The sequence below is a fragment of the Penicillium brevicompactum genome (genome assembly GCF_028827555.1).
Source record: "Penicillium brevicompactum strain IBT 35665 chromosome Unknown utg000006l_segment0_segment0, whole genome shotgun sequence".
NCBI lineage: Eukaryota > Fungi > Ascomycota > Eurotiomycetes > Eurotiales > Aspergillaceae > Penicillium > Penicillium brevicompactum.
Window position 1 is genome coordinate 298,296 of NW_026623209.1, and position 20,333 is coordinate 318,628.

The window sequence follows — 20,333 nt, forward strand, 5'->3', positions numbered from 1 at the left end:
GATGTGTGGAATTAATTAGATAAGGCGGTTGCTCACGTCTAGTTCGGCTCACGCTATGGAGGTTCTTTGAGTCGGTTCGACTCCGTCTCGAACCCTACGAGAGCCACAGTTTCTTGAAGAGGTTCATGGTTCAAGTCTGTTGTCCTCGGTTCTTCTCTACCAGTTGTCTTGCTAGACTTGGGTATGAAGCTTATACATATCTGGGAGTAGTCCAAGATCCAAGTATGAGGATCACTCTGCACTTCCCAGTTTAGCTGGGACTGAATATTTTCAACCTAAGCAGCCTCTTCGCAATAACTGTTGGATCTCATGTTGAGGAGGGGCTATAAGCAAAAGCAATCTTGGGAACTCCAGAAATATCCTTACGGTATTGTGTTCAAGGCGATCCAGGCAGTTCGAGGTGGAGAGAGATATCGCGAAGGGGGCGCTGCAAGAGATAGGAAGACCCCTCGGAACTTGATATGTGGTCATTCGAGACCTATGATTGCACACTCCCAGAAAAAGGTATCAGAAGATGCTATGATAAGGAGCCGGGATCATATTTACTGTTCTGCAACGTTCTTTTCGCCTGTCACTCACAAACGGAGTGTCCTCGTCACAGTAAGAGAAGTGACAAAGTCGCTAGCTTTCTTGTGATTTTCCAACAGCTCCGTCGAGAATTCTTATTCAACGATATAATACAAATCTTCAATGTTGATCCAGAAGGCTTTAGCACCTTAAAGAAAGAAACCCAGTCATCATACTCGTACCCACGATAGAGATCTGTGGTTCCGGATCAATAAGCAGTCAGTAAAGCCCTCGGAGGAGAGGAGAATAGAAGCCTCCAAGGATAATACTCGCAAAAGTAACCTTCCCATCCTGGGTATATCAAGCAATATTTGAACTTCTCAAGCAGGCTTGAAGAGGTTGGGTGACCGTGGAGTCCACCTCCCAACGGGTACTTGTCAGTTCCTTGGTACTCGAAAAGAGAAGAATTTTCATGCTTTTCATGCTTTTCACACTTTTTCAATGGCTTGTTTTCTTGGAGGTGTGCGCTCGTCAGGAATACCTCTTCCATAATGATATTCCGGCCTCCCTGCTCCGGAAAGTGTTGGAATAAGTCAGACCATGCAATAATGGATCTCGCATGAATCGCACTTCAAGTAATGTCAAGTTTTGTAACCAGTCATCCTTAGTCAGTATGGCCGAGTGGTTTAAGGTAAGATTCACCCCTCATCGCTTCATAGCAATTCCATCCTAACAATCTCATAGGCGCTAGACTTGAATGAATTCTCTGAAATTCGAGTTATCTAGTTCATTCGTGATCCTAGGTTCGAACCCTAGTGCTGACGTTTCTTTTTTTTTGTTTTTTTGTTTTTTTGTTTCTCGGTAGGTTCCGGCAGATAACATTCATTGAGAAAACTAACAATGGTGAACGGCAAGACGGTCTGCATTGTGGTGCCTAGGTATAGAGCTTAAGAGGTAAAGAACCTTTGAGAGAAACACCCGTGGAGTCGCTCTTCATTGGAGCTGCGTACTCAGGATACGGCGCGCCGAGCCCACAGATCGACAGAGTCCCATTTGGGGTCCCGTACTATCTCGATCAAACTGGGAACATCCGACGAACGTTTCGTGGCTTAGTCGAGCCTGAGCAAGCGTTGTTTCGGTGACGATCGGGCTGGGCTCGTAAAACAGCGCCGGGGTAGACCGTAGGAATGTCTACAGATAGGACCATAGGTAGCTTCCAATGTTGGAGATGTAAACTTGGCGGTCAATATGGAGACACTTCTTTCCAGTGAGAGCACCTGGAACTCGTTCCAGTGTTGATTTGATCGCCTCATGTGCAGACTCCATCTTCGCAGGGAGTCGTTCGTTGTGTCTAGGTACCCTCTTCATGCGCCAAAGAGTGTGCCGGGTCAACTTGACCGTATTAGGTAGGTATTTCTCGGGATTAGGTACCAAACGGTCTTGCGTTAGGTAGGTATATTTATTTGACAGTCTCTGTCTTTGATCTTTAAAATGACTATCCCAAGACCGACTTTGTTCACCACATCTATTCGATATATATCGGGCGCGTGAACCTTGATTGGGGAAACACAATATTCGAAACCTCCGAGCAACGTCCACGGGTGGAGTTGGAACACGAATTCCGCTATCTATGGACATAGAACCCGTGAGAAATTCGATAAAGGCAGCCTCAACGTGTAAATATCCCGAAGGTGCTTGATGTTTGCTCGTTTGCGACACATCTCCAAGGTCACTCCGCATTATCCGATTAGCGGCCTCCACTCAACTTCTCCCCGGGCCATCCTCAAAGTTCTTGGGGACCCCACACCACCACAGATCTCTGAGCATTCTCCTTGAATTGTAAAAATCGAGAATGGCGATGGGATACATGCACCTTGGACTGGTGAATGGCCAGAATCGCCTGATGTGAACAACCTCAGAGACACGCCGAATCTCATCCCTCATTTTCAAGGTTGTAATGGCTGACCGCCCGAAAAGAGCCAGGGCAGCCGCCTGCGTCAATTGCCGGTAAGCCAGGTGCTTCCAGATATTCTGGCCCGTAGAATGCTAATAAGGCTAGCAAGGGTCCGCAAAAGACGATGTGTCCCAGCAGAGGAAGGGCGTGGCTGCAGATTGTGCAAGTCACTTTCAACCCAATGTCCCAATGAGCCCATTGAAGTTGCTGGATCGTCCAACAGTCCGCCGAAAACCGACTTTCAAACAAACAGGGAAATATACCACGACTTGATCCCCTTGTATTTTCGTTACATTCACAACGTTGCCCACACCATGATCCACGAGGCAAGCTTCAGGCATCGCCTTCAGATTGGTAGGGCATCCATGCTGCAGGTCCATGCGATGTGTGCTCTTGCCGCCAGATTTTCCGATAGTTATCATCTCCAGAAATTTGCCCGTGGACAGCGGGGGAGGTTCTACATCTCCGAAGCCGAGCACCTCGCCCAGCAATCTCTTATCGCTCCAAGCCTGGAATCAGTCCAAGGCCTGATCTTAATTGGCTACTTCTATGGAGGGGAGGGCGACACGAAAGCAAAGCACATCTATAGCGGACTTGCCCGATTACACGCAGAAGCGTTATCCTTTCCGGATATCCCCAAAGATGCCAGTCCCATGCGACAAGAGGAGTACCGTCGAACATGGCTGTCTGTCTTTATAGCCAGCCATTGGACTACAACTGATATGTCCATTGAACCCGTGTCATTCACACATACTCCCGACGTCGTTCTACCGGAGGTAGATGATGTAACTTTTCACTGCCTCAACGCGGAGAATATACAAGAAAATACCTCACCACCATGCAATATGTGGGCTCACATGGCAAAGACACTTGATATATTCAACAAGACCAGTGTCTTGCTCCGGCGGTTGAGCCAATGTCTGATCGACTTCAGCGATTACTGCTTACAGGCGTCCAAGCTGCAGGCTTCCCTCGATCAATGGGAGCAGGACCTACCACCGGGTCTTGCTTACAACGAAGAAAACATCAAGTCCCTAGTGAAACAAGGACTAGGTCGAACATTCCTCGCGATGCACATTGGACCACATCATTTCCGTCAAATGCTATTTTTTCCTTTCCTCGACGACCGCGAGAATGACGGCACTCCCCAACTAGCACGAAGAACCGCCCAGTGCAAAGAAAGTGCTAACAGAGTGTCCGATATCATCAAAGACAGCACACACATCGAAGGATGTGACTTGAATTACTTCATCTACGGGCATATTGCCGTGATAAGCTCATGTGTTCACCTCCATGCTCTACTCTTCAGCGGTGATTATGATGAACTTTATATGGCGCGGAAACGATTGGTCTCGAATTTTGAATACTTGATGGACATCAAGTCTTATTGGCCCGTAGTTGAATATTCAGTAAGTCTGAGATCTATATAGAGCGGTTGTAAAGCCACTGACTACAGACAGGTTTCACGACTTCGAAATTTCCAAAAGTCTTGCCAAGATTCCATGGCGGAGTCTTTCGTGTTGGACAACTGGATGGTGCGATTCTTGACGGAGCATTCCTCCAATCTCTCTGAGCGCCAGATGCCCAAGTTGCAGCTATCTGGAAGTTCAAAGATTGGTCTCACTGAGTTATCCGGACCCGAAGCAAGTGATACTCAGACAGGCACTGGAATTCATGGCCTGTCAGATCTGCTGCAGGATCAGCAAGTGACCAGCACAGCTCTGGTGAACCATGCTATTGACTGGCTGCTTGAATAATGCATGGCCCGAACAGGATTATGGTTCTTTGTGTATCATAATGAACGTGTTACCGACGCTTAATCCTGTCTATGCAGATGTTTCTCGAAGAAGCTTCTGTAGTATGCTGTACCTGAGGCTGCCAAGCTTCCACAAGAAGCCAATGAGCGGTGGGCTTTTTTTCGAACAGCTAAGCAGGATGTTTTCTCCGACAAATCGCCGGTCACCGGGAGTCAGCTTTCCCACACCTCGAAATCGTTCTATGATTTGTTTTGAAGTTTCGGTCGAACTGCCTAATGTGGAGAGTGAGTCACGATCGTAGCTTGAACGGCGACTCCATTAAGAGAGCTCAACACATTGAAGACACTCGATAGAACTCCATCATGCCTAATGCTGTGTCCATACCAAGCAATATACGAAGATCCACCTCCCATCCCTGAGTGGCTGTTGATGTCGCAATATCAGAGCTCACCTCTCCATTATCTCGGATAGCGGCCGCTGCCTTGCGATGTCGGAACGGTCATACTCTCATGTTGGGTTGAACACGCCGGAATAAAGTAGAGTAGCCTTACTCAGTATGGATTTCACCATAACTCGCCCAATGACAGCAGATTGTCCTCGGGAAAAGAATATCAAGAGTTGTAGACAGTGTTGAGACCTACTGTATGAGTCCAATAAGACCAATAGGAGCCTGTCTGATGTGGATTGTAGACACTTAATCACGATCGTAAGCAGTTATGGATCTGATAAATCCTATCCGCGACACTCCGTCATGGGGCTCGACGCGTGTTCCAATATTTTAGAATCCCTATAAGAAAACTTAAGCGATTCCCAGCACACGCGAGGAGTATCAGTTATCTCTTGGACTTAGCTTGGCAGCCAACTGCCCAGGGCTTGGGAGCTTGCGCCATAAGGGGCACCGATTGGGGCCAAGACGGATACCAAGATGATTGCTGACGATAAGCAGTTCCTGTTGGTGGACCTGGAGGTTGACTATACCTATCCAGTGAGCGAAATCGGAGCTCCAAGGGCGTGGTGACTCTTGGAGTTTCTTGGAGGTCTTTCTTGGTGGTTACTTATGCGCGGTGTCTCCCCGTGATCTTCACTTCCTTTTCCCCTCCACTTCTTTCGTTCACTACACATAATGTTGTTGTTATTTTTTTATAATAACCATTGAAGATGGTACATCTGATGATTCAACCTCTGACCACGAAGTTACTGACTACTGACCATGACCAACACTAACACCTTATCGGCTTGGCAAGACACAGATCCACTCCATCGTCTGCCCTCCAAGTGCACGGAAACACTGTTACGAGAGATTAATTACCCCGGAAAGGATGGAACCTGAACCGAGGCATGCCCAGATATGCTGGAATCACCAATTCATCCGAACGAAGGACATTGGCTGGCTATTGCCGGCTTGTTACAACAGTCCCCCGCATCGCAAAACCCAGAGACTCCGGGGTAACAGCAGCTCGAAGCGTGAGACAAGTCCGAAACTCAAATCGCAAACAAGACCTTGAAGGAGTCCAAGTGCATGCACTTTTTGGAACACAAAGGGCAATCAGCGCGGGGAAGAGCCCCAACGTTACATGCGGACATGCGGACATGCGGACCCATTATTGAGATGGTCCGGGGTCAATCATATCAAGATACACACATTAACAATCAGTTTACTCATCTGACAGTGTTCTAACAGTGTCCAAATCCCCGAAAACGGTGGTGTCCCGTGTGGTGCGTGGCCCGGAATGCTATCCCGTCAATTTTGCCGAAGGCGTCGCGGTTCGATTTTTTTCCCCCTCGCACCCCATCACGAATTTCGGCCAAATCCTCACATCCCGAACATCTCCCGATCCTTGTCAAGCGTGGGATATGGCGCGGAGTATAGGAAGGACTCCGGTGGATATGGAGACAAAACATTGAAAAAAAAAAAAAAAAAAGAATCCGACAGGCATTGTTTCGCCACGAGGGCAAATGCGCGAGGGACTGCCGGAAACATACGACTCGAATGGGAAATTTTCAAGCTCACCGGCAATCTCCGACTCGCCTTGCAGATATGATTCGTTGGTGATAACAGTGGAGTGTCGGACTGGCCCTTCCAGAATCCCCAGATGCCAAACCCGACAGCGTTAGGGCCATGGGTCTCGCCACGCTGATTGATCAATAACCCTGCGATTGTCCACTCCGGGCGTGCTTCGGCCCTATTGCTTGTCACTTCTTGACTTCGTTCGCTTCCGTCTGTGCCGTTCTGGGGTTACATCCGTGGGTCAGGACCTCCCTGCAGCCATTCGCCGTTGGTCGATAACCGCTGCCGATCGCATCCACGGTAGAGCTGCGAACAATGGCCAATTTGGACCTTCTGATATCGCATTAGTGCAAGAAGCCGGTGATTAGCTCGGTTTTTTTTTACGGCTTTTTATTATTTCGATTCGCTTTTTGGTTCATGCGCCGATAAGACGGTTGTGATACTCCACTGTGTCCTCGGATGTTGGGTAATAAAAATTGCATATATAGTACAAGCTCACTTTCGCTGTTTTTCTGATTCTTTTTCTGTCTACTCCTCTGATCGATTTCCCACGGCCCTCTCGTAGAGAAGGCTCATCTTGGTCTAGTATCAGCCATGTCGACCACACGTGAGATTGAGCCCACCCAAGGGACTCAGTAGGTCTTCCCTGCTTCGAAGCGTTTTTTTCGAGCTACGCTAACCGCGATCGTTCAGACCTCCAGTCTATAATGAGCCCGAACATGTGACCCAGCAGGTCGTGCTGAACGAGAAGACCAGCATGGATGCCGATTTCGACAAGGAGAACACCGTCACTCCCGATGGCGGAGAACCCACACTCTCAGAGAAGTCTGGTCTTCGTCACGTTGCCGAGAACCTGCCCATCTCCGCCTGGTTGGTGGCTATAGTCGAGCTCTGCGAGCGTTTCACATACTATGGAATGTCTGGTCTGTTCCAGAACTACGTCCAGCGCCCTCTGGACGGTAGTCAAGGACGTGGTGCGCTGGGTATGGACCACCAGGGAGCTACTGGTCTCACAACCTTCTTCCAGTTCTGGTGTTACGTTACCCCCATCATTGGTGCTGTTGTTGCCGATCAATACCTCGGCAAGTATAAGACTATTGTGCTGTTCTGTATTGTCTACATGGTCGGTCTGCTCATCCTGGTGTGCACTTCCATTCCCACTGCCCTGGAACATGGCTCGGGTCTGGGAGGTTTCATTGTTGCGATCTTGATCATTGGTCTGGGTACCGGTGGTATCAAGAGTAACGTGGCTCCCTTGATTGCGGACCAGTATAAGCGAAAGAAGATGGCCATCAAGACCATCAAGACCGGCGAGCGGGTCGTCATCGATCCCGCCCTGACCATCCAGCGTATTTACATGATCTTCTACGGATGTATCAACGTTGGTTCGCTGTCTCTGCTCGCTACTCCCTACATGGAGAAGTACATTGGCTTCTGGTCAGCCTATCTTCTCTGCCTCTGCATGTTCATGGTCGGCACCCTGGTGGTGATTCTCGGCCGCAAGTTCTACGTCGTCCGCCCTCCCCAGGGATCCATTATCACCGACGCCTTCCGTGCGTTGTTCATCATGATTAAGAACCGTGACATGGACGCCCCCAAGCCCTCGTGGCAGACCGAGCGCCACGGCTCCACTGCCGTTACCTGGGATGACCACTTCATCGACGAATTGAAGCGCGCCCTCGTCGCTTGCCGCGTCTTCGCCTTCTACCCCATCTACTGGGTCGTCTACGGCCAGTTCTCCAGCAACTTCGTCACCCAGGCCGGTCAGATGGAAGCCCACGGCATCCCCAACGATCTGATGCAGAACTTCGACCCCATCTCCATCATTGTCTTCATTCCCCTCCTCGAAACCTGCGTGTACCCCATCATGCGCCGTCTCAAGATTCCCTTCCGCCCCATCACCCGTATCGCTCTCGGCTTCGTCGTCGCCTCTCTGGCCATGATGTACGCCGCGATCGTGCAGCACCTGATTTACTCCGCTGGACCTTGCTACGGCCAGCCCCTCTGTGATGCCTCCAAGATTGACGGCACCGCCTACGGCAACAAGGTTCACATCGCCATTCAGACCCCGGCCTACGTCTTCATCGGTGTTTCCGAGATTTTCGCCTCCGTCTCCGGTCTCGAATACGCCTACACCAAGGCCCCACCCAGCATGAAGTCCTTCGTGCAGTCCATGTACCTCCTCACCAACGCATTCGGTTCCGCCATCGCCGAGGCCCTCACCCCAGCTGCCTTCGACCCCGCCATCATGTGGATGTTCGTCGGTCTTGCCTGCGCTTCCTTCATCTGCGGTATCATCTTCTACGCCATCTTCTACCACTTGAACGCCCAGGAAGATGACATGAACGCGCTTGATGCGGATGATGACATGCCTGAGGCGCCGATTGCCGAGGAGCGTCGTGCTTCCCAGGCCCATTAATTATAATATTGCGTTTGCTTTCCAAGGTTCGCCTTGCTGGTATACGATATCACGATACCATCTATAAATTCATATAAGAATAAAATTATTAACTTAACTCTATACTCTTACATTTTCGACCATCTCGAGTAGCCAAAAGATTGAAACTCAGCCTTAACAATGCAAATTTAAAGGTTGTTTCCAAGGTTCTCGTGCGATGGCGAACTTGACCAGCCTCGAGGATGGCCGGATGAATGGCCGGCCATAAACCGTTGACGCTCGGGGCCACTTGGGCAGTTGATCTGTCTCATCTCCCGCATATGTACAACATGTCCATGTAAGACAAGAAAAAGTGGACGCCTGGGATGCGGCTCAGATTTGGCAATATTCAGAGATGCTGATTGGCCATGTATGGGGCTGCCTGGACAGGGAAATGCTGTGGACTATTGTCAATGTCAATGCCTGTGAACTGGGAGACCGTTAATTCGTTAGTTCGACATCTGTAACCGCGCAGATGCTGGGCGTGGTGGGTTGGTACTGGGTACTTCCCCCACAGTGTGTGCCCATACTATCATGCAGGTACCCAGTACATAGGAAATATCTGCCGATCTCGACCAGCTGTCATAAATAGCAACGTCAGCCACACAGGGTCGACTCCACTGCAAGGAGGCTATGCGACACGCAGGAACGCAAAGAATCTGATTCAAAATAGGGGTCTTGACTCAATTTTAGAAGTGTTCTTGAATTTTGTTTTCTTTTTTAACCTACAGACTACCGAATATACTAGGGAAGTCGATTAATGCTTAATTCCCCTAATCCGTCCTCTTTAATTTTTTCCTGGACCATCTCCTGAGACACCGCCAGCGCTTCTGCCACCTCCACTTCTCCCGTCTCACCCTTCCTTCATCCCCTCTCCAAAGTAACATCATTTGAGACTCTCTACCTAATACCATCATCATGAGTGTGAGTCATTGACTGCGATCACCTGCGATCAACCATTGGAAGATTTGGCTTTCTGACCCGACTTTCCCTAGTACCAGAGCTTGGGGGATAACAACCAAGGCGGCTACGGCCAGTACAACCCATACGGAAGCCAGCAGCAGAGCAATTCGTATGCCAACCAGCAGCAAAGCTACGGCTACGGTGGTGGCTACGGAGGTGATGCGGAGCAGGGAAACGGCGGCTATGGTATGTTGTGATACATCGATCCCCTCTACTTCCTGCGCTAACGGCCCGCCAGAGATGGGCAACATCAACCAGGGTTCTTCCGGAGGCCCCACCGCGATCCTGAACAAGTGCAAGGAGATCAATGAAGGTATTACCGAGTTGACCCGCAAGCGTGAGGGCCAGTTGGTCTCTGCCCAGAAGGCCCTTTTGGACTCAAGCACCGGAAAGGAGGACCAGTCTTCGCGTCAGACCCTCGACTACATCGAAGATGAGATCAACACTGCCCTGCGCTACCTGCGCGATCAGTTCAAGCGCGTCAAGGAAACCCCGGGATCCGGTGACTCGCGCGTTCAGGGTCAGGTCGAGAACGTCAGCCGCAACCTCCGCCGTGAGATCGAGTCGTACCAGCGCACACAGAGCGACTTCCAAAAGCGCCTCGAGGAGCAAGTGCGCCGCCGTTACGAGATCGCCAACCCCGAGGCTACCCCCGAGGAATTGGAGCAGGGCGTGCAGAACGTGCTGATGGGCCAAGAGCAGAGCTTCGTGGTACGTATCGCGCTCGTCGGGCCCGTGAAGCCAGTCAGCTAACTCAGGAATCAGGTCCCCGGTACCCGCTCTCGCCAGGCCAACGATGCCCGCCAGGCAACCCTCCAGCGTTCCGCCGCCATTCGCAAGATCGAGCAAGATCTGATTGAGCTGAGCCACCTGTACAACGAGGTCGCCGAGCTGGTGCAACAGCAGGAGCCCGCGGTTCAGCAAATCAACCAGGGAGCCGAAGAGACACACCGCAACGTCGAGCAGGCCAACACCAAATTGGACAGCGCCATTCAGAGCGCAAAGAACGCCCGACGCTGGAAGTGGTACGCGCTTATCATCGTTAGTAAGTTATTCGTCTATATTGTCTACATCGTCGCAGAATTACCCGCTAACCCCACCCAGTCATTATCATCGCCATTGTCGTCGGTGTGGCCGTCGGTGTCACCGAAGCCAACAAGGCCGCGAACAAGAACTGATCAAACTTTGTACGACCCCCGGCGGGGCATTCACGCATCATCCCCTTTGTTGTTCCTTCATTTCTCTCTTGTCACCCCTCGTTGTTATACCACCCTTTCGCATTTCTTTCTCTCTTGTGTAAAAGCAATGACTTTTCAATCGTCTTTTCTTTGTGTCTCTGCTTCCCAGCTGTGCGCGTTGTACAGCTCCGCGCAACGCCCTTGATGATTGTGGCCGGGGTCGTCGCGCATGGATGTATATACTAGATTGTTGCTTTCTGTTGGCCCCGTTTGGCGCTAGAATCTATGTAATACCGTCTAATAATCGATTCCTTGCGTCATTCAACTCACCATCGAAAAACATAGTAGTGGGTAAATGCATTATTCCAGTTGTACGGGGTATTCGACTCAATAGTCATGCAAAAATCAATCCTTCAAAATAGCTGTTCATGCCTTCTGTTTCCTCTCCTTCTCGCGCTGTTCCTCGGCCGGGGTCTGCGTCTTCAGCTGTAGTGCATGGAGTCCTCCTTCCCGAGCCATCTCTTCCTTGAACAAAGCGTAAACCATCCGGTGTCTCGCGGGCTGCATCTTGGACTCGAAGGCATCGGAAACAATTGTCACACTGAAACAAGTGGTTAGAACCCCACATGACCATAGCGTATTGAATGCAGGTAAGATAGAACGGACTGGAAATGTGTTTCCTTTGATGTAGAACCCTCCATGGCAGCATGATGAGCATGAAGGCGGGAGTCATTGCGAATAACGAGCGACGAGGGCGTGAATGTGTGAGCGATCTAGTCAAGCCTATCATTAGCAACCCAATCATCATGCCAGCGAAAATGGACGCACCTTGTCGCGCATCGCATCCTCCAGCGGCGTCATTGAAGACATCCTAGCAGAAACAGAGAACAGACGACGGGAAACCAGACCCGGGAGGACACGAGGAATCATTTGCGAAGAAGATGAGGAGCGATGAGTAGGAGGGAGAAAGTCCGAGGGTGGCCGGATGTTTTTTTGGGGTTTCCGCGGAACTTCTCATGACATCAATTTGACCGCCGTTCGCCGCTCGCCTCCGCATAAAACAGTGCCTCTCCTCGTGCGATGGTCTAGCGACCGAAATGTCTCTACTGTCGATCCTGTCGCGCTCGCGAGCGCGCATTTTTACAGTCCCGCGAACGCCGCTTAGACGCCTGTCCACGCTACCGAACACGCATATCTTCCGCGCTCTGCAGAACCATGACCCGGACAGCTTGGCTGTGGTTCATAGTGCCTCTGAGCGCTCTTTCACATATGGAAGTCTGATTGGCGACGTTGTCCGAGCGAAGGATGACCTCGAGCGCAAGGCCGCCAAAGGACAGGGCACGCTGGTCGGCGAGCGGGTTGCGTTCCTTGCGGAGAACAGCTATGACTACGTAGGTACTGTGATCCATTTCTAAAGGCGGCAAAAAGGAGATATTAATAGCGAATAGTCACAATGCTTGCCATCTTCGCCAGCGATGCCATTGCGCTACCGCTATCCCCGGCTTTCCCAACGGGAGAGCTGAAGTATATCTTGGATAATTCGCAGGCAAAGATGCTACTCGTGACCGAGAAGTACTCTGACAAGGCTATGGAGGTTCTGCGAGAGGGTCTGGAACATGATCCTATCTTCAATGTCCGCACTAAACTCCAGGGTACGAGCGGCGAGCCCGTCACCCTGAAAGACCTCGAGCAGCCTTCAGCCGGTGGAATGATGTTATATACCTCGGGCACGACAAATCGACCGGTAAGATCGCCCACGGCAGAGAAGAAGGTAGACTAACTAGCCACAGAAAGGAGTTCTCATCCCTCAGTCTGCACTAGCAGCACAGGCATCTTCGCTGTTAGAAGCATGGAAGTACAGTCCATCAGACCGACTTCTCCATCTCCTGCCTCTGCACCACATTCATGGCGTTGTGAACGCCATTGTGGCACCTATCGTGGCTGGATCATCTATCGAGTTCATGTACCCCTTCAACCCGGAACAAGTATGGAAGCGACTTGCGGCGCCATTCCAGTCAAGCTCCAAATCACCCATCACATTCTTAACCGCCGTCCCAACAGTATACAATAGACTGATGACGACGTTCAACAATCTACCCCCAGATCTCCAAAAAGCCAGCAAAGAAGGAATATCTCCTCAGAACCTTCGCCTAAACATTTCCGGCTCCGCTGCACTGCCCACACCGACCAAAACCAAATGGACCGAGCTCAGCAACGGCAATGTTCTCCTCGAACGCTTTGGCATGACCGAGGTCGGAATGGCAATTAGTTGCGGTCTCGACAACGCGGACCGTGTCGACGGTAGTGTTGGATGGCCTTTGCCAGGCGTTGAAGCACGACTTACCGATCTCGAGAGTGGAGAAGTGATTCCAGAGTCTGAATTAAACCGAGAAGGTGAGATCCAGCTGCGCGGCGAGACAATCTTTGCGAAGTACTGGGGGAATGAGAAAGCGACCAAAGAGGGATTTGTAGATGGATGGTTCTGTACTGGTGATGTTGCGGCGAGAAAGGTTGTCGAAGGAGCCGGCAGCGGGAAAAGTGGACAGTGGGCCAAGGGGCCCATGTATTTCATACAAGGACGCAAGAGCGTCGATATCATCAAGGCGGGCGCTGAGAAGATTAGTGCATTGGAGGTTGAGAGAGAGTTGCTTTCTCTGTGAGTTTCATTATTCTTCCATCGCCTGCACTGGTCCCTGTGCTAACTACGCAGACCCCAAATCATCGAAGCGGCTGTCGTTGGCCTTCCCTCCGAGCAGTGGGGACAGAAAGTTGCCGCAGTGGTTGTTCTCAGTGGCGATGCTGCTGCGTCGGGAAAGAGTGGACGATCATGGGGGCCGATGGACATGAGACGTGCGTTGAAAGACCGTCTTGCCTCGTACAAAATCCCACAGGAGATGAAGGTCTTGGATGCCATCCCGCGGAATGCGATGGGCAAGGGTAAGTTCTGAAACTTTTGTACTGCTGCTGGGAGATCTGACACTGACTTAATTGCAGTCAACAAGAAGGCGCTCATCAAGGAGGTCTTTGACATTTAATAAAGCTGTTCTGCAGCGTGTACAACAGGGCGTATATCTAAGATGAGGGGCATTTCTCTACTCAAAAGACCACTACAATCTCAAAATTCCATTGTATTGTTACGCTAATCTGCTTCCTTCCAATTGCTTCACATCTCAAATTCGTATCATCGTAGAGCCATAGCAAATTTCGTCAAAAACCGTCAGATACCTAGATCTTCCGCTGAGTGCCATCGGCCTGAACGTGCGAATCAACAGTGGGATCGAGCTTGTTCGCAATACTCGAGTCGTGGGGACCAGCCGTGGCAGTGGTACCAGAAGTGCCAGTAGCAGTTCCAGTAGGGGTGTTGTAACTGCTACCAGCAAGACCCTGGCTAGGGGCAAGACCAGAGGCCGTGTCACGGGTGTGAGAGCCATGGGTGACAGTGCCAGCACCGATACCAGAGAGAGACTGGTGAGTAGCGCGGGCGTCAAGGTCCGAGTCGACACGGGGGTCGAGCTTATTGGCGATTTCGGTGTCATGGGGGCCAACTGTGGTGCTGTGGGCGGCAGTGGTTCCGGTGCCAGAGCCTAGGGTCGAGCTGGGGCCGTGGGTGCCATGGGTGGAGCCAAGGGCAGGGGCAGTACCGGCTCCGGAGAGGAGAGCACGGTTGTCACGGTCCGAGTCGACGCGAGGATCAGCTTTGTTAGCGACGTTGGAAGCGTGAGGACCAGCGTTGGTGCTGCCGATATTCTCGTGGCGAGCACGGTTATCACGATCAGAGTCGACACGAGGGTCAACCTTGTTGGCGATGTTGGAGTCGTGGGGACCGGCATTGGTGCTGCCGTGGGTTACTCCAGTAGTAGCACCGACGTTAGTGGCTTCATGACGGGCACGGTGGTCGCGATCAGAATCAACACGAGGGTCGGCCTTGTTGGCAATGTTGGAGCTGTGGGGTCCCGCGTTACTGCTGCTGCTACCGTAGGTGGTAGCTCCAGTGTCAGTCACAGGCTTGGTACCATGAGTGGTCGAGCCCAGGGTCGAGCCATGGCTGGTTGTGTCTCCAACATGGGTGCCATGGGTAGTGCCGGCACCAACAACCCCAGATTCCACTCCGTGTGTGCCGGTGGGCACAGTGCGTGTGGAGTCGACGGTAGGATCCAACTTGTTGACTGCGCTCGACTTGTGGGGTCCGGCAGTGGTAGTGGTTCCGGTAGAGCCACTTCCATAGTCCTTAGAGGTGCTGAGATGCTTGTCGTCGACATCAGTGTGAGCAGCACGGTTGTCTGGGGATAGTTAGTATTCAAGCCTGTCGAAGAGCAAGGGAGGTATCATGTAGTACATACCACGGTCACTGTCAACACGAGGGTCAAGCTTGTTGGCCAGGTTGGAGGAGTGAGGTCCATGGTTAGAGGACTGAGTCGACTCACGCGACTCATCCTTCTTGCCTGTCAGGGCTTCTTCGGCTTTGCGTACAAATTGCATGATAAAAAAAATGATGATCAAGTTATGCTAGAGATGCTAGAGTGTGGATGTGTGGATGTGTTGAAGGAGCGAAAGGGAAAAGGAGATCCACCTAGGTCTTTTATATCAACGAAGCAAACATACTTGAGATGACGTTTCTCGCAAACCCCTTTGAGCAACGTGCTACAAAGAAGTATTTGTCGCATGCTCCTATTTGCTATTGTGAATCCGGCTTTGGCAATTGTGAAGTAGACGGAAACTGGCCTCTATCCTGGAAATCAATGTCAACAACACGTCATTCCCCAGGTATACTTTCTACCCTGTACAGACATCCTTGTCAATCCATACCGTCTGTGTAGAGGCTGATGGAGTTGACGTTAGCCATGACATCAGTGTGGCTAAGTTTAGTGTCACCAATAAGTGAAGATCTTATACTCTGAGACTTGGCGGTAGGTACTCACCAATACCCGAAGACTCTCTGGGTAAACCGGTAACAGCAGAACCTTGAACCCTTGAAAATTGAAATATTCAGGCGCATAATGTACATTCCACTTCAGACCTCCTTTGCTTGGCATTTTGCTTTCATGAATTAGCCCCGCCTGGGCAAGGTATCAAGTGGGATTGCTCACCACAACACATAAGTGCGCACTGGGCTTTAGATATTTGAATAGCCAGTACAGTAGGCTTTATGAAAGCCTGAAGATAACAATAAAGCGGACAAGTGAAACATGCTTGAATCATGGACTCAAATATGATTGATCTTATTTGACGTTATTACACCCTGAGCCTTGGCCTACGCAAGGCCGGCCGTTAAAGAGATGTTTCAAATTCTGTAAACCAGATGGATGTGATATTATCAAAATGTAAACACATGGCTGGGCTTTCTCTTCCAAATTTCCATGTACAAGCGAAAAGAAGGCCATATCTCGGGAGTGAGAAAGGTAGAGAGGGAACAAAAAAACAAAAACAAAAAACATACGAGGTAGTGATGAGATAGATGGACATGATGGACGCAAGATGGAATATAGCCACCTTGATAAATATCAGAAAGATGCATCATTATCTCCTGTGTTGCTCCGCTGGTGATAGTATTTGTATTGCGAACCATGGGCGTTAAATTGAGCGCCAGAGTCAGAATTGATAAAGGTCATGACTCCACGCTCTGTTGCATTTTGGTTGTTTGGCCTCAATGGGTGGGTGCCTTGGTCGATTCCAGGAATGTGCTTCTGGGGATATGAAGGAGCTGTGAGCCCATGGACCGACATGTTAGCCCACTGGTTCTTTCTTCAGATAACCATACATCCTCGTAGCTCTTAGATGGAGAACGGGCAGTCCCGGACATCGTTTCTCAAAAGTCTTTCCTGCTCGTAAAGTAAAATTTACTTACCAAAGGTGGAGCTTTGTTGATGCGATAGCTCAGACCGTGCCTTCGAAATAGTCCGTGGGTCCTGCTTTGGAATGATCTCTCGAGGCAGAGCTCTTTGCTGAGAGATCGATTCATCGGTACTGTAATGCCCAGATTCATGGTAACCAGATACCGAGGGTTCGAGCTTCTGTCCTGCCTGAAATCTCGGTTGAGATATCTTCTCACTAGACGCGAACTCTGGAGGCTCAGGTCTATTGTGATAGTATTGGGCCGAGTCTCTCTGTGCTGGACGTTGCCCATATGCTTGCCGTCGATTATAGTAGTACTGTGTTGAGTCACTGCATTTAATTTGCTGTCTTCGTGCCTGCAACGGAAAATGCTCAGGTCTGTTGCGATAGTATTGTGCCGAGTCTCTCTGTGCTGGACGTTGCTCATATGCTTGCCGTCGATTATGGTAGTACTGCGTTGAGTCACTGCATTCAATTTGCTGTGACGGACTGCCTTGTGCCTGCAATGGAAAATACGTATCAAATGAATTCAGTTGACCCTGTTCAGATGCATTGGCAGGCAGAGCAGGATCCATGACAAATTGGAAGTCAGCTGCATATTGAGAGTATTCATGGCCCGAGTGACCCGACATGCTAGAATCAGAGAAATAGGTTGGCGAGAACTCAGAGAGAAATTTGAGATTCTTGAGAGCATCGTTGGGTATTTATTAGCCCTTGGGCCTCGACACGGGTGAGGTGCACACAGCGCTATGATCCCTGCATCTTCAGCACAGCCCGCTCTTTTACGATCGACACAGCCCCGCCCTACATGTTTGACAACCACAGTCATTCTTCGTTCTCTATCCTTCCTCTTCTTGATGGACCCATTGTCTGCCGTTGCGAATATTGCGGCCCTGATCGGCCTGCTAGAATTATCATGTCGGGTAGGGAAGAAAACGTACGAGCTAATATCTGCAATCAAGCATGCGTCCGAAGAAGTTGCGAAACTCAAGATTGAGCTGGAGGAAATTGAGTTTCTCATGGTTAATCTGACACGATATTGCCGCAAGTATCAATATCAGCACCCATTGACCGTCCCGGAGTCGCATTCTGCTTTGGAGCGGATATGCGACACCCTTCGAGGGCTGAGGGTCGAATACGGCTCAATCGAAGAGATGATCAAGAAGAACACTTTAACCCGCGCTGGAGCTAGGGACAAATTAAGAGGAATCAAAGAAAAGATGCGGTTTGCTATTGGGGGGGAAGTTGGCCGCCTCACAAAATATTCTGGAGAGGTACAAGCTACAGCTAAGCAGTAGCCTCCAAATCCTTGCTGGGTAAGTCTAGCTCCTAATCCCTAGGAACCTCACACTAAGTCATATAAACTCACAGCTTCAACGACCTTGCAATGTATGAACGGATCGGAAAACTGGCCCACACATTCTCTGGCTTGGGCCACGCCACTCAACCTACTGCAGACAACGCACCTCTCATGAAGAATAGATCTTCGGCAAAAACAAAGAAACCGACAAATCACGAAAAAGGCTCGATACGAGCTCCGAATGACCGAAATGACAGTTGCTGGATGGGAAATGAAGAAATGCGATCGGCGGTTTTACCGTTAATGCTCCTCAAGCCGAATATCGAAGAGGCACTGCATCTGTTTTTATCTCAACGATCAGGCCAGACATCACTCTCATCTCAAGATGCTGCGTGGATTGGAGACGAGCTGAAAAATCTACTTGCAAAATGCCACGAATCCGCCGCAACGAACTTGAGGAAACAAGAGACCGACGATATGAAACCGCATGTCCAATCCCACGGCTTGCACAAAACAGCAATAAATGTGACTGGCCTGGATCTTCAGAACCAAACCGTATCCGTTCAAAATAAAGACATTACGTCGGCTTCATGTCTACTGCAGGAGTCTCCTACAGGCAAGACTTCAGTCCGCCTGAAGTTCATTCGAAATGTTCAGTCAGGAGATACGACCATCTCAGATGTTCTATTTCTACTTGCTCCAAAACCATCAATAAGCAGAGATGGGGTCATTGTCTCATTGTCTCGACTTCATCATGCTTTAGTTCAGCCCAAGATCCAACGATGGATGTCAACATACCAAGTGGTCGAACAAAATTCTCCGGGGTTTGCTTGTGTGAAATCGAATGACATTGAGAAACTACGAACCCTGATCAAAACTAGACAGGTGAGCCCATCTATGCGGAGTACTGAAAATGAGAGTCTTCTATCGGTGAGTCTTTCGGATCCGCACAATTTCGTTCTAGTCCTCACATCCTCTAGCTTGCGGCTCGACTCCTGCGCTTCGAAATGTGTGAGTTACTCCTCAACGAAGGCGCAGACCCCAATAATTGTCGCAGGTATGCCGAGTGAATCTCAATCCCAACTGAGTATGTGAATCTCACGACTTACAATACCAGCGATGGAGCCAGTGCAATATATGACGTTCGCAATGCCTTTTGGTATCGGCAAGAAAATCATCAAGTTCCCAAAGCCCTTTTGAGCCAAATCCTCCGACTTTTGATTCGCTCAGGCTGCGATATGAACTCTGTCGCTCTAGCTGGTAGTCCCCTTCATTTTACTATCAGCCCGTCGATGTATGGCGATGAGGATATCCAAGAGGCCGAAATCGCAACACTGGTGAACCTGATCATTTGCCTTGGGGGTGAAATCGAGCATAGAAATACCGATGGGCTCACACCACTACTTCATAATGCCTGCAACCCTGGAGTCCATGGAAATACTGTCCTCAGGGAACTATTGCAGTGGGGCGCCGATCCACATGCCCAGACTCTACTAGGAGAAGGAGCTTTGCATCTGGCCATAGCTTATTCTGTCCCAGTTTCCGGTCACGATATCCCCGGACTCAGGTCATTGCAGGGTCGTCTCGATCTGCTACTTCAAGCTGGCTGTGATCCAGGCCTGAAAGAAGGCAAGGGACATACTCCGTCAGATTTTGCCCTGAGTAGCCCTAGGATCTGGTTTCAATGGTGTTTTGCCATAATCAAGATCGAGAATCTGTCGATCGCTCATATCCTTGGCCATGAGTCTCCGTTGAGTGATAAAAATGGGCCAACAAATGCAGAAAAGATGCCAGACTCCGGTCAAGGAGAACGTGTAGGTCAGAATCCATCCTCTGACTGGGAATTCTGCAGTGATTCAGAGGGTGAGTTATGTGATTTGAAAGACATCAGTTCGGCAAAAGCCTGTTCTGATTTGAAGCATATCTTTATATCTTGGGATGGGAAATTTCCTTGGAGTGTTGATCCGTCTTGTGCAGACTGTGGGCAGTTGTGTCGTGTCGGAGACATCCAGCGAAGGAAATGGGCTGCGTGGAGAATTTTCCAGGGATTGTTGCGATCTACACCAACACCTAGGTAGTTTAAGCGTGAGATGTTGTAAAAAAGAGCTGAAATAATTAAAAAAGAGACATCCAAGATCCACACCTCTGGGTGAGAGATCGGGAGATTTTCCAAGATTGGGTTTTCTGAGCTCAGATCATTGAAGTACCCACTGCCAATCAACTGCAGCCGGAAATACTTTCCCGTCTCTTACTTCGCGATCTATATCAGAACATACATGCCACAAAGAAGACTGGAAAAGGACTGGAATTCGCATTCTCCTCCTGTCTCATCATTTGCCTCCAAGGCTCGCGTTCGCCACTGCACGTGATGTGATCTCGCCAGGCTTGGCGCGCTCA

The 20,333-nt window shown here is 50.1% G+C and overlaps 7 protein-coding genes across 7 annotated transcripts; 5 read left to right on the plus strand and 2 right to left on the minus strand.

Moving 5' to 3' along the window:
* Nucleotides 1-2,775: 2,775 nt before the first annotated feature.
* N7506_008289 (putative C6 transcription factor) lies at nt 2,776-4,218 on the plus strand (the record flags this gene model as incomplete). Its single annotated transcript, XM_056957582.1, has 2 exons — nt 2,776-3,870; nt 3,922-4,218. The coding sequence occupies 2 exons, from the start codon at nt 2,776-2,778 to the stop codon at nt 4,216-4,218; spliced, it is 1,392 nt and encodes a 463-aa protein (XP_056806972.1).
* Nucleotides 4,219-6,820: 2,602 nt separating this feature from the next.
* On the plus strand, nt 6,821-8,645 carry N7506_008290 (peptide MFS transporter; the record flags this gene model as incomplete). The annotated part of the gene is made up of 2 exons (XM_056957583.1): nt 6,821-6,861; nt 6,920-8,645. The coding sequence occupies 2 exons, from the start codon at nt 6,821-6,823 to the stop codon at nt 8,643-8,645; spliced, it is 1,767 nt and encodes a 588-aa protein (XP_056806973.1).
* A 936-nt stretch (nt 8,646-9,581) lies between these two features.
* Nucleotides 9,582-10,804, plus strand: N7506_008291 (syntaxin; the record flags this gene model as incomplete). Its single annotated transcript, XM_056957584.1, has 5 exons — nt 9,582-9,587; nt 9,659-9,812; nt 9,865-10,337; nt 10,392-10,671; nt 10,731-10,804. 5 exons carry the CDS (start codon nt 9,582-9,584, stop codon nt 10,802-10,804), a joined length of 987 nt encoding a protein of 328 aa, XP_056806974.1.
* Nucleotides 10,805-11,230: 426 nt separating this feature from the next.
* N7506_008292 (BolA family protein) lies at nt 11,231-11,734 on the minus strand (the record flags this gene model as incomplete). Its single annotated transcript, XM_056957585.1, has 3 exons — nt 11,231-11,405; nt 11,471-11,577; nt 11,633-11,734. The coding sequence occupies 3 exons, from the start codon at nt 11,732-11,734 to the stop codon at nt 11,231-11,233; spliced, it is 384 nt and encodes a 127-aa protein (XP_056806975.1).
* Nucleotides 11,735-11,901: 167 nt separating this feature from the next.
* On the plus strand, nt 11,902-13,839 carry N7506_008293 (acyl-CoA synthetase; the record flags this gene model as incomplete). Its single annotated transcript, XM_056957586.1, has 5 exons — nt 11,902-12,199; nt 12,253-12,548; nt 12,595-13,460; nt 13,515-13,741; nt 13,799-13,839. 5 exons carry the CDS (start codon nt 11,902-11,904, stop codon nt 13,837-13,839), a joined length of 1,728 nt encoding a protein of 575 aa, XP_056806976.1.
* A 190-nt stretch (nt 13,840-14,029) lies between these two features.
* N7506_008294 (uncharacterized protein) lies at nt 14,030-15,283 on the minus strand (the record flags this gene model as incomplete). The annotated part of the gene is made up of 2 exons (XM_056957587.1): nt 14,030-15,084; nt 15,145-15,283. The coding sequence occupies 2 exons, from the start codon at nt 15,281-15,283 to the stop codon at nt 14,030-14,032; spliced, it is 1,194 nt and encodes a 397-aa protein (XP_056806977.1).
* Nucleotides 15,284-17,493: 2,210 nt separating this feature from the next.
* On the plus strand, nt 17,494-20,014 carry N7506_008295 (ankyrin repeat domain-containing protein; the record flags this gene model as incomplete). The annotated part of the gene is made up of 5 exons (XM_056957588.1): nt 17,494-17,930; nt 18,008-18,866; nt 18,917-18,947; nt 18,969-18,993; nt 19,054-20,014. 5 exons carry the CDS (start codon nt 17,494-17,496, stop codon nt 20,012-20,014), a joined length of 2,313 nt encoding a protein of 770 aa, XP_056806978.1.
* Between the last annotated feature and the right edge of the window lie 319 nt (nt 20,015-20,333).